This window comes from Euleptes europaea, chromosome 1 (genome assembly GCF_029931775.1).
Source record: "Euleptes europaea isolate rEulEur1 chromosome 1, rEulEur1.hap1, whole genome shotgun sequence".
In the NCBI taxonomy this organism is placed as follows: Eukaryota; Metazoa; Chordata; class Lepidosauria; order Squamata; family Sphaerodactylidae; genus Euleptes; species Euleptes europaea.
The window spans coordinates 73,059,794-73,072,331 of NC_079312.1; the positions used below are offsets into that span (position 1 = coordinate 73,059,794).

General features: G+C 42.4%; 1 protein-coding gene across 1 annotated transcript in view; it reads right to left on the reverse strand.

The window, feature by feature from the left end:
* The window catches only part of TEX264 (testis expressed 264, ER-phagy receptor), a 170,791-nt gene extending 160,174 nt beyond the window's left edge, over positions 1 to 10,617 (reverse strand). The window contains exons 1-3 of the mRNA XM_056865818.1: positions 10,576 to 10,617; positions 5,551 to 5,627; positions 3,474 to 3,762 (exon numbers count right to left, since the gene is read on the reverse strand). Coding sequence (XP_056721796.1) covers positions 3,474 to 3,731 — 258 coding nt within the window. The 5' untranslated portion in view covers positions 3,732 to 3,762; positions 5,551 to 5,627; positions 10,576 to 10,617. The remainder of the gene's footprint in view (positions 1 to 3,473; positions 3,763 to 5,550; positions 5,628 to 10,575) is intronic.
* Between the last annotated feature and the right edge of the window lie 1,921 nt (positions 10,618 to 12,538).

Genomic DNA, 12,538 nt, shown 5'->3' on the forward strand with positions numbered 1-12,538 from the left:
AAACAAGGGAGGTGGTGAGCTCCCCCTCACTGGCAGTCTTTAAGCAGCGGCTGGACAAACACTTGTCAGGGATGCTCTAGGCTGATCCTGCATGAAGCAGGGGGTTGGACTAGATGGCCTGTATGACCCCTTCCAACTCTGTGATTCAATCTCTGAAAGCAGGACACAATTCAGTAATCTAACAGTGATGCAACCAGAGCGTAGAACACTTTGGCAGATATTGCTGTTCTTTCCAAGAAAAGGCAGCAGCTGGCGTACCAATCAGAGCTGGTTAAATGCACTGACAGACCTAAGACTTCAGATACAGACCTAAGAGTACCCCCAAGCTATGAACCTGTTATTTGGGGGGGAGCACAATCTCCAGAACAGGCCAATTGCAGAGGTATTATGTTTCAGACAGTGTAAGCTTGACCAGTGTAGGCTTGACCAGTGCAGAAGACTCCAACCCAAACATTTTCATCCTTATCTCTGCAAGCTTTACAGTCAGGACCCTGTTTTTATATAAAACGGAATGAATGCCCTGAACTTCAGAAAGTCAGATTTTATGAGTATGCTGTTATGGCGAAGCTGACCAACCAAGTAAATAAGAAATCTAAAGAAGAATTTCAAAAAAATGGGAATTGTACTTTTCATATGTTTAGAATGCTGTGTATATATAAAAACTGTCTAGTTATAAGATCAAAGATTTGGAAAGATATAAAATTTAGTTATCTGGTATAGACATTCCAGTAATTAAAAGTTGAAGGGTCAAATAGTCTAATCACAACTAGGAAGTCAGATACCGTACTTAGAAATGAAGCCAAACTTGAATGAATACACCAAGTTCTCCCACAACCTGACGTCTGATCAATAAAAAGACTCAGCCAAGCATATGATGTGTTACATGTGAGAGCATCAAGATATTTTGGGACAGCCCCATATGTGATATGGTGACCATGAAGTCATAGGAGAATTTGGTAATGAAGTCCCCAAGGACTGAACATTGCAGAAATCTCAACTCCAAACCCTAGACCACCTCCAGCATCACCAGCTCTGAGACCCTTAAGCAGCAGACAGGGCCATACAACATTAGGAGTTAGAATTGTGTTCAACAAAGCACTTGGAGAGGGCAAAAGAATCACAACAGATCACGGCAACTCCCTTCCCTGGCTATGTAATCCCAGCTGGTACTGTACTAAGAACCCTGGTGGATATAATCAGGAGAGATCAACATAGATCCCTTCTAGTTTCATCCAATCAACTCATCCAACCGTATCTCGGTGATACAGCATGAATGGACTGATCCAGCATGACTTAGGACTTAGATAATAGATGTTTGACTCTGCTGACCTTTATCAACAGTGCTTTCAACCTGATGGTGTAATGATACAACTATTAAAGTAGCACTAGTTAAGAAAGGAACTAAACAAGAAACACTGCCTTGTCTCCCTCTGGCTATAAGAGTATGGGGGCCTTTCTCCCATACACATGGGTAATTGTAAAACCCATCTGGTCCCTTAGAAATCCACCTTTCCCCATCATGTCCCAAAGTATCTCCTATTTTCACTTTCTTCTGACAGAAGCTGTGTGCTTTAAAACAGCTGTGCAACAGTTAGAAATTCAGCAACTACAACTTTTCTTGCTACGGATGGATAAATAAACAATATAGAAAATTTTAAAATACATCATAACTTTATACAGAATCAGGTATTTGCAATATAGACATAAAATTCCTGCAGTGTTTTTATCATGATAATATTAAATCACTGAGAACTCAGTTGTTCAACTCACCTTTTTCAAATATGAACTTATTCACAACCGTATGTGCTGATATACAGTTTCTACCGTGACTGAAGCAAGCATGTTGACTTTTAGATAACGAAGGCAACTGTTCTGTGCTTTTGTACCCGTACACCTTATTCAAAAGTACACTGCCTCTGAACAGGGGTTATCAAAGCAATCTAAATTCTGTATCACAAACACTTAAACTCTGATGTCATAATAATTGATGGAAGCAATACAGTTGATAAAGAAGTATTCAATGTGCTTGATTTATTCTGACTGCAAGACCTAGGACTTCAAGAAACAGAAGCTAACTTTGGTGGCAGAGCAAGGAAGGGAGACCAGGCAGCTAAGAGGTACAATAAAACAAAGACAGGCAGACTGGGCAGAACAGCCTTGGGAGAGAACAAAGAGGTTAGGGGCATGGAGGGCTCTCCTCTTTGACCAGTGGAACAGTTCAGAAGACTCCAACCCAAACATTTTCATCCTTACGTCTGCAAGCTTTACAATCAGTAACCAGTTTTTAGGGCCAGCGTGGTGTAGTGGTTAAGAGTGGTGGTTTGGAGCGGTGGACTCTGATCTGGAGAACCAGGTTTGATTCTCCTCCTCCACATTACCGGCGGAGGCTAATCTGGTGAACTGGATTTGTTTCCCCACTCCTACACACGAAGCCAGCTGGGTGACCTTGGGCTAGTCACAGCTCTCTTAGAGCTCTCTCAGCCCCACCTACCTCACAGGGTGTCTGTTGTGGAGAGGGGAAGGGATTGTAAGCCGGTTTGAGTCTCCCTTAAGTGGTAGAGAAAGTCGGCATATAAAAACCAACTCTTCTTCCTCTTCTTTATATAAAACGGAATGAATGCCATGAACTTTAGAAAGTCAGGGAATTCATTCAGTAAATAAAAAATCAGTAAATAAGAAATCTAATTTTTTTTTTTTATGGGAATGGTACTTTTTATATGTTTAGAATGCTGTGTATAGATAAAAACGGTCTAGTTATAAGATCAAAGATTTGGAAAGATATAAAATTTAGTTATCTGGTATAGACATTCCAGTAATTACAAGTTGAAGGATCAAATATCATAGTAGGAAAAATTTATTTGTCTTATAGTGGATAATGGTAATATAATGGTATTGGAATCTTTTTTATTATAGAATAGACTATATTAGAACAAATATTAAATATGTACGCCCTGAGAAAATATGTTTCAGTATATTGTAGTATTAAGTTATTTTTATTGGGTGTAAAGCCTTGTGATGTTTGTGTAGTATTGTGTTGCATTTTATGCTTTGTTTTGTATCTTAATAAAATGAAATAAAAGATTTAAATAAAAATCAGATTTTATGAAAACTTAAAGCTTTTGTAGTGTGACACGTGCACCCTTCCCTATGGAACCTGGATTCACAGATACGCTCCAAAATCTTGTCAAGGACTATCTATGATCTAGCCAATCAGAAAAGACAGAAGAATTGTCCATGAATTATGGTTGTGTTGGCAATAATGTGTTCGTGATGTACTATTCCTTTAAAGCTTTAGCCTCCCTTGGTTTTTAGTTCCTGTTTCTTGAGTCCTTCCTCAGTAAAAGAGAGGAGCTTACCCTGGCTGCTTGGTTGCTGTGAGTTCTCAGGAAAATAAGGTCTGTGCTAACAAGGTTTACACGTATAACAGCATTTAAACTTGACAGACTGAGAAGGGGGTTCTCCTTGTGACTTACCGTGTGAGGATTATCATAGTAGACAGCAATGGAGCACATCTTTGGAGAGATGCTGCAGCTCTCCGTAAACAGCCTCCCACAGTCACCGTAAGGCCCCACCTGGAATTTGTATGCCACAGTGATGTTGCCAATGGGGGGCAAACCAGCACTAACCACCACTTCCGAGAAGATCCCCGAATAAACAGCAAAGCCAAAGAGTGTCAGCAGTAGAAGTATAACCAGTGCCCCAAACAGTCCAATGAGTAGCCAGTCCGACATGGCGCCTGATGCCCCAAATTCCAGTTATCAACTAGAGACAAGAGAGAAGGGCCAAGATTAGACTATGTTGAAGTAACCAGCTTTCTCCTACATCTGCTCCTTTCCTGCAGTAACAATTTTGTTCACTCTAGCTTTGATAAGCCCACATGTGGAAACCCGCAAGGACTTGCGGGAGGCATCTCATTTCCCCCTCCCCCACTATTTCCTCTTTCCCTTTCCTGAAACCCTCCTTAGCCTCTCCCCTTTTCATGATCCTTCTCCCCTTCCCAACAGCCAGGTTTCCCTCTCCCCCACCCAGCAGCCTCCACTTAGGAAAACTATGGCCCAGTTGTGTGGTGAGGGCCCCTGGGCTAGGCCCACTACCATGGTACGGAACCATCAAGGACTTTGTTGGGAGCACATCAATTTCCCCTGTATCCCCCTCCCCACACTATTTCCTCTTTCCCTCCCCCGTCAATCCCCATATCCTTTCTCTTTTACCTATCCCATTCTCTCCTCCTCAACCATTCACCAAACTACCTTTTATTTGGCTCCCAGCTTCAGCTATATTTATTGTGTATTTACTTTATACCCTACTTTTCTCCACAGTGGGGACCAAAGCAGCTGATGTTATTTTCCTCTCCTCCTTTTTATCCTCACAACAACCCTGTGAGGTAGGTTAGGCTGAAAATATGTGACTGGTCCAAAATCACCCAGTGAGCTTCCACAGCAAGATGGCGTTCCCCCAGACATTACTCTGAAGTTCTAACCACTACATCACACTGGTTGTCACAAGGTGCCTGCTGTTGAACAGTAGCAAGCAACTATACCTATTTGAGCCTTGCAAATTGGTTGGTCTCAAGTCACCCAGAGGTCGATGCCAGGCCTAGGTTTGCCAGCCTCCAGATGGGACCTGGAGATCTCCCAGAATTACAACTGAACTCCAGATGACAGAAATTTGTGACCCTGGAGAAAATGGCTGCTTTGCAGGGTGGATTCTGTGGCGTAATATCCAGCTGAGGCTTCTCCCCTCCCCAAATTCTGCCCTCCTCAGACTCTACAACAAAATCTTCAGAAATTTCCCATTCTGAAGCTGGCAACCATAGCCTGGCCTGGCCCCAATGCATCCTCCCTCAAAGGCTAAAATAGGCCTGGAAAGAAGCCTGGACTCTGTAGTTGCCTAGCAATGGTCACTGAGGGAATCCATTGCTTAAAACTACAGATGCTCCTTTTATCATTTTTGGGTTTTTTAAGGCCCCTGGTGTTTTGTTTTAGATCTCACATTTTTCTGCAAACCTGGTGCCCTTCTCAGGTTTGTAGAAAGATCTGTCTTGCCCATTCACAGTTTCAGTCACCGGATTTGTATCCTCAGATTTGGCTGACTTCACTATTAGTATATAGATACTGAATTTGGAACAGAATTCAGATGTGGTCCTTTATCAAACGTACCCACTCTAAAAAAGAGTGCCACCTCAGCTACTGTTTGTTCAGCTTGTCAAGGAATAAGAACCACATCCTAGTGTACACTGCACAGAGATTAGGTTTGCCACTCTCTAGCAAAAACAACTGTGGAAAAGAAAGCTAGCGTCCTTGGAAAAATAACACTCTTGATTTCGATGTAGTGTTTATAGTAGTGGCTAGCGTGGCAATGGGGATATGGGGACATTGATCGGCCACCACTTACTGCTGCTGTTGCAGCAGGGGAAAATGTCCCCACTCCACACGTGGACGCAGCCAGGGAAGAGAGGCTGACACACCTTTCCCTCCACCCACTTACTACGTATTTTGAATCTAGGTTTAAGCACAACAGTTGATCCAGTAGAACACACTTTATATTTACCTGAGAATCTGCAGAGTAGATTGCCTAGCAATATCTCATTGTCTCTCACAAGAACCTTTGATCCAGGATTAGCTTCCCTGAAACAAAAGAAATTAAGGTCTTATTGGTGTCCTATTTTCCTTAGTCTGAGTTCACTGAGCCAGACAATCTGCACTGCCCCTCTCAATGCGAACAAGGTCCCCTGGGTCCTCCTCTCTTTGGAGGGAACTACTCATTATAGTTTTCAAACTCACATTTCATTGGCTAACATGGAGGTAGAAGAGAGGACTATTTGCAGAACAGGAGCACAACAACCAGGAAGGACGTATAACTAGGGTTGCCAACCTTCAGGTGGTGGCTGGAGACCTCCCGCTATTACAACTGGAGAAAATGGCTGCTGTGGCCATTGGACTCTATGGCATTGAAGTCCCTGCCCTCTCCAAGCCCTGTCCTCCTCAGGCTCCACCCCCAAAATCTCCAGTTAATTCCCAACCTGGAGCTGGCAACCCTACATATAACCCTTCCCCAACAGACATCAGTCCTCTCCTACAAACACACACAAATCCCAAGTCTTCTTTATGCATTTTGTTCCCCACACAGGCTCTGAAATAAGGAGTAGGCAGAGATGAAGGAAAATGCACTATTATGTTCACAAAGATCTCCTTCTGTAAAGGTCCTCAGTTTTCAAGATTGCCATTCTTCCGTGCCCACCAACTACTAGCACAAAACTACAACACCGGCTATTCACTCTGTCAGTATAGTGGATGCCCCCACACCTAGAGAAGAAATGGCCCAGATATATGGCTGAAGTGGGTTCCTGCAAACTGGGAGATCCTCAAGATAAACAAGACTTTGTGTTTTTAAGATACCTATCTCACAAGAAAAACAAACAAACCCAAGGGCTGCATACACAAGGTGCCCGTATGCTATCTGTGAACATTAGCAGCAGGCAGCAGTGTGAATGCGTAAAGCCTCTTAGCCATGCAGGGCTGGCATCAGCCAGTTGCTGCTTGCTTCCCTTCAGCCTGGTGACTGAAAGGGAAGGGAACTGGGCCTGGAGGACATGTGTTATAAGGTGCACGTGCATTTCCTTGCAGCCCTATTCAGCTCTCATAGGATCCTTAAATGGTTTAAAGCAGTGGTTCTCAACCTTTTTCTGACCGTGGCCCCCTTCCAACCTTGTTTCCTTCCTGTGCTCCCCCTGTCCTACCGAAAGGTAGCTATTTAAATGTTTTGTTTGTAAATAGCCATGGAACAAAGAAGCATAAACAGCCACACAAAATGCACACATGCAGTTCTTATTGGGAAACTGAAATTTACAAAAAATACCCCACAAAAAGGGAATACAACGCGCTAATAAACAACAGTGTTCACATACAAGGGAGAACAAAGCCTCTACTACTGTTTTCTATTTTCTTCACTTCTCTGTTTTCTTTTTTCTTTTCTGTTTTCTTTTCTCGGTCACTTCTCTGTTTTCTTCACTTCTCACTTCCCTCTGTGGCCCCCTAGTCTCGTGTCGTGCCCCCATTTACAAAATTTTCACCTGTGGCCCCCTTGGAATATCCTGGGGCCCCCCGGGGGGCCATATGGCCCCAGGTTGAGAACCACTGGTTTAAAGGACTGCAGGAGCATTGGAGAACATACACTCTCTGGTGTATCTCCAGTCAAAGAAGACCCACCACATCAGTTCTGCTCAAGCAGAGCACTTCCTACATCCAACAGAGGGGCCATCAGAGCAGATTCCATGAAACCAGGCACACAATCCAAGCCAGGACACAGATTTCCAAAAAGTATAATTTCACGGATCAGAAACCAGAGACAAAACAGACGCACACCAGAAACATATATCTGAGTGCAAACATCTCTCTGCTCGCACTGCTTTTGAAGCATCTAAGCGTGTGGCCTGTTGAAAGCCATGCAAAGTAGATAGACATCATCTGCCCTTGTATACACATCTAATTTATGCCCATGGTTGCTGATCTAGTGAACTACATGCAGAGAAAGTTTCCTCCACACAGATCTCCAAAGTTGAAACAGGATGAGAAAATATGTAACAGGAAATGTGAGCGTGAAAGAAGGAAACATTTTCTCTTTTGTCTTGTCCCTCCTCTTCCTCCCATGCTATTGTTGGTGCTCGTCCAGCAATAAAGGTGAAATTTTATATTATAGAGAGAGAAAAGACACAAGGTGGGGCATTTCATCTACAACTGTGCTATTTTTAGCACTGTCTGCTTTTTTAAACAACAAAACAAACACCGTGGATTCTCTAGCATTACAATGGACAAGATATCAGCTATTTGAGTTTCAGTTTAAATTCCAACTTGATGTTGAAAGCAATTTGCGACTGTCTAACTAGGAATCAGTTTTGTATTCCTCTTGTAATGGGCAGGATGGCAACCTGCTTTCTTTTGGAATTACATCAAAAGGAACAGACCTTAACCCTCATTCTTTTATTTCTGAAGTTTATACCTAGAGAAGGCAGGCAAAAAACAAAACGAGGCACTGGGAATATACCCCTAGACACAACACATTCCAGACAGACAAGAAAGAAATCTTATTCTAAAGAAATGAGACAGTCAAGCCCATTGCTACATGTATTGTAGGACAAGCAGGTAAAGCCAATAAGTAATAGAATCAGACCACTTGCTGTCCACAGGCTATTTAAAACTGCAGTCTGCTACCAAATCATATTTGCCCCTCTCTATTCAGAGAGCTGTTTCGTTGCTTCGAACTGATCCTGTTTATTTCAGCCTTATTATACTTCCTGGTTCATGTGTACCAGCTTGATGAGATCACAGTGCTCGTGCACAGCTCATAAAGCCAGCATACACTCTTACAACCATTCCTTAAAGAACCAGGGATGCTTTTACCAAAATCTTTGCTAAAGGTTTCCTTTAGAAGCAATTCTACCTGTGGTGTGAAGAAGGGGATTGAGAGACTGAAAAAATCTTTTAAAAGCTTTGGTTCCTTTTAGAAGTTATCAACTAACTCTGTCTACATGAACTATAATCCTCTGTCTCTGACAGCTGTAGCGCTAATTGTCATGACACAAATAGATGATCACAACTTCAAGGAAAGGCTAAACAACCAAAATGGAATGAGCCCGTTGGACTAATCTATAGTGCTACCAAAACAGCAAGGCTGGTTACAAAACAGGTTATCAGCAGTTGCTCACCCAGTTTTCTTAGGCAGCACAAGCAAGGATTTTCCATTCAAATAGGAACTGTAATAGCCAGTGAAGTTCTTTGTAGACTTCAAAAGCCCTAAAGTACTACAGTATAGCAAAGTAAGAAAGGTGTTCTTTGAATTATATTTAATAAGCTGCATTCTCTATGCATCTCCCCAGGTTTTATTTGTCTCTCAGGACTTCATCTTTCATAGCAAAGTAAGGAAACCTAAACTTACCAATTAAATAAAAATAATGTTCTGAACCGACAAATGTTAAAGAAAACGTTTCAAAATAGGATGCAAGAAACCCACAAGTAAACTGCTTTAAAGAAGAATTGTGAGGATAAAACAAGGGAATGGACAATGATGTACACCGCTCTGAGTGCCTTGGACAAAATACAGAATAAAAATGTATTAAATAAATAAGACTATTAACTTTGATTAATGGTCCAAATGGTTAGGCTTAGTAATACTGGGAGATCAAGGCTGCAATCCTATGCACGCTTTGAGTAAATATGCATAAGATGAAAGTTTTAGACTGCCATTGGGGAAATGTAATTTCTTTCAGAATTACTAGGGTTGTCATCTTTTTCCTAACAGAGCTGTGGTGCCTGTAACAGAATTTTAGGAGGGAAAGTTTTGCCTAGCATGTAGATGTAATGAAGGTTAAAACCTAAATCTGTTAATTTTCTGCATGCCACATACTTGTTATAAGCACAGGAGCCCATTGTCAGAAAAAACTGGCAACCTGAGAAGTTATATAAACCTACTGTAAGCTGCCAACTTTAGACCTCTTGCTGGTGCACAATATAAATCTATGCATAAAGGGATATTTGAGGACAGGTTGCATTCAGGAGAAACAGAAATGGGAACCCCAATGCCCTCCTTTATATGTTAGTTGTTTAGTTCTTCCTCAAATATTCCATGTGAAAACAAATAATTTGTCTGAAGGTTTTAGGGGAAAATAGTCCTGCTTGGTTCATTTTCTTGGAACAACTAAACGCTACTTATAATAAGACATATGGCTGGAACTGATTTTAGTATGTGAATGCTCCCCTCTATGATTGTTTGAGAAAGTGACAAATTCCAGAGAGGTCGCTCTGTAAATCTGTTGCAGTCAAAACACAGCACCTTAAAGACTAGCATATTTATTGGTGCATAAGGTTTTGTGAATTAGAGCTCACCTCATCAGACAATTTGTTAGCATTTAAGGAGACACAAGACTCTTTATTATTTTAGCAGAAGTGTTGTTCCCTTGGTCTCTAATTCAGTCACCACTGTGTGGGCCACCACTGTAGAAAATGGACAAATGCACTGCCACGTTTTTTTTTTCTTTTTGTACATTTCACCCTGCACAGATTATTGAACCATCAGGCTCCACATTCAGAAGCTCCCCGCCACAGAGCTTCTTTCCACTGGGAACCCACTCTGCTCCATAGGGATCTCCACAAGCCAACCTTCTCCACTAGGATGTACTCAGTCCACTCCTCAGACACCCCCCCCCAAAAAAAATAGGGTCAGTTTCCATCGCCCAATCGATCTTCCTTAAATCTCCCCCAAGGGTCTAGTGAGTGTCAGGCTTGCCCTCCTCCATAAAGATCCCCCCCCCCCGCAGGAGTCTTCCCTTAGAATCCTCATCATTCATGGCATGGCAGCTCTCACTACGGGGATCTACCCGCAGGAATCGACCCCCAACAAAAGAGAAGGGAAAAGAAGGGAAAGCATCGCCGCCTCCTGTCAGTGTCCTCTGGGATCTCCATAGAGATTTTGGCCCTTCACTCTCCTCCCTCCCTCCCTCCCTCCGGGCCCCAGTGAGTGGGATCTCCTCACTCCCCCTGCCTCCGCCCGGCGAGGCTCGCTTCGCTTCCCCCAACTCACCCCCCCGGGCAGTGGGAGCAAAGCGGGGCCGGCTCGGCACTCCCGGCAGCTCCCTGCTCAGAGTCACGGGCCGAGGGCTGCGCACGGGGACGCGCCCGCCTCGGCGGATGGGGAGGCGCGCCCACGCCCCGGCGCCGTCCCCCGCCCGGAATGGGGCGGAGTCCGGAGAGGAGGGCTCAACAGCGCCCCCGCCGGCCTGGGCGGCGTCGCCGGCTGAGGGGAAGGCGCTTGCGCGAAGGCCGCCGTGGGTCCCGCCCTGTGTGGCCAACAACAGGCGGGAACAGCCGCTGATGGCGTGAGGTGGCATTCCCCCCCCCCACGCGCGCGCGCATTATTATTATTATTAAGATAAGTATATGATATAAACAATATTTCTCTATTCTATATAACTAATTAATTCATATATTAGTTATATGGATTAATATAACTAATATATTATATTAGTATATAACCCCTCCCGCTGGCTGCAAGGGATTCGATGTCACCGGTGAGGTGGCTTCTGGTTCTTTTTTTAATATATATATATATATATATATATATATATATATATATATATATATATATATATATATATATATATATATATATATATATATATATATATATATATATAACATTTTTTATATTACAGTAGTTTCTATCATTCATTAAGATAATTATATGATATAAACTATATAACTAATTAATTCATATATTTATGTTGACTTCCCCTCTCTCCTCCTCTGTCTTTTTGATAACTTTATTGTCACCGTTGCATTCAATTTCTAATTCAATAAAATACTTCATATATAAATCGGGTTACAATTCTTAAAATCTAAATCATTAATCTAAATAATATTTCTACCTTAATCAATCGAATTAGAACAAAACATAACCTTCAATACTTCCCAATTTAAATTCATTTTGGCAATATATTGTCCATGCCTCCCATTCTCCCACAAATTCTGTATTCTTTTGATTTACTAATGCCGTAAGTTTAGCCATTTCTGCTAGTTCCAACATTTTATTTATCCAGTCCATCTTATCCGGTATCTCTGAAAGTTTCCATTTTGCTGCATAAACCAATCTTGCAGCTGTAGTGGCATATATCAAAAAAGATCTCTGAGTTAATATTGTTTCCGGTATAATACTTAATAACATCATTTCCGGCGTTTTAGGGATATTCTGTTGCATAATCAGTCTCAATTCATTGTAGATCATGTCCCAAAAGTTCTTGGCTTTTTCACAAAGCCACCATATATGATGAAAGGAGCCAACTTCTTGACATTTCCAACAGTTTGGTGACATTGTTGTATTTATTTTGGCTAACTTTTTTGGTGTCAAATACCATCTATAAATCATTTTATACATATTCTCTCTTAAAGATTGTGATAGTGTACATTTCATATCCCGTGACCAGAGTCTTTCCCATCTATTCAAAGGGATATTATGACCCAGTGTCTGTGCCCCCCATAGAATATTATGACCCAGTGTCTGGTTCTTTTTGGCAGCTGCCTCAACTGACTGATGGGAATCGCAAGCTTGTGGCAAGACTGCCACTCCTCCCCAACAGGGTTCCTTCCGCTTTTATGTTAAAAGAGGGTGGTTACCAACTCCAGGTTGGAAAATTCTTGCAGATATGGGTTTGGAGAGGAGAGGATGTAATGCCATAGAGTCCACCCTCCAAAGCTGCATTTTTAATTTTTTTTTTTTTGCCGTTTATCACTTTTTATTTCTTGTACAAAATGGCCGTTAGGTGGTTGCCACAGCTGCTGCCTGGGTCCTCTGCACAGACACTCAAAGCTGCATTTTCTTGAGGGGAACTGATCTTTGTCATTTGGAGATCAGTTGTAATTCCAGGAGATCTCCAGGCACTGCATGGAAGTTGGTAACCCTAGCTTTTAAGCAGTTGCTGGATATGACATTTTGCAGGAGAAGCCTCTGCAGCCCCATGCAAACAAATGCTCAGCTGGCTTAAATCTGT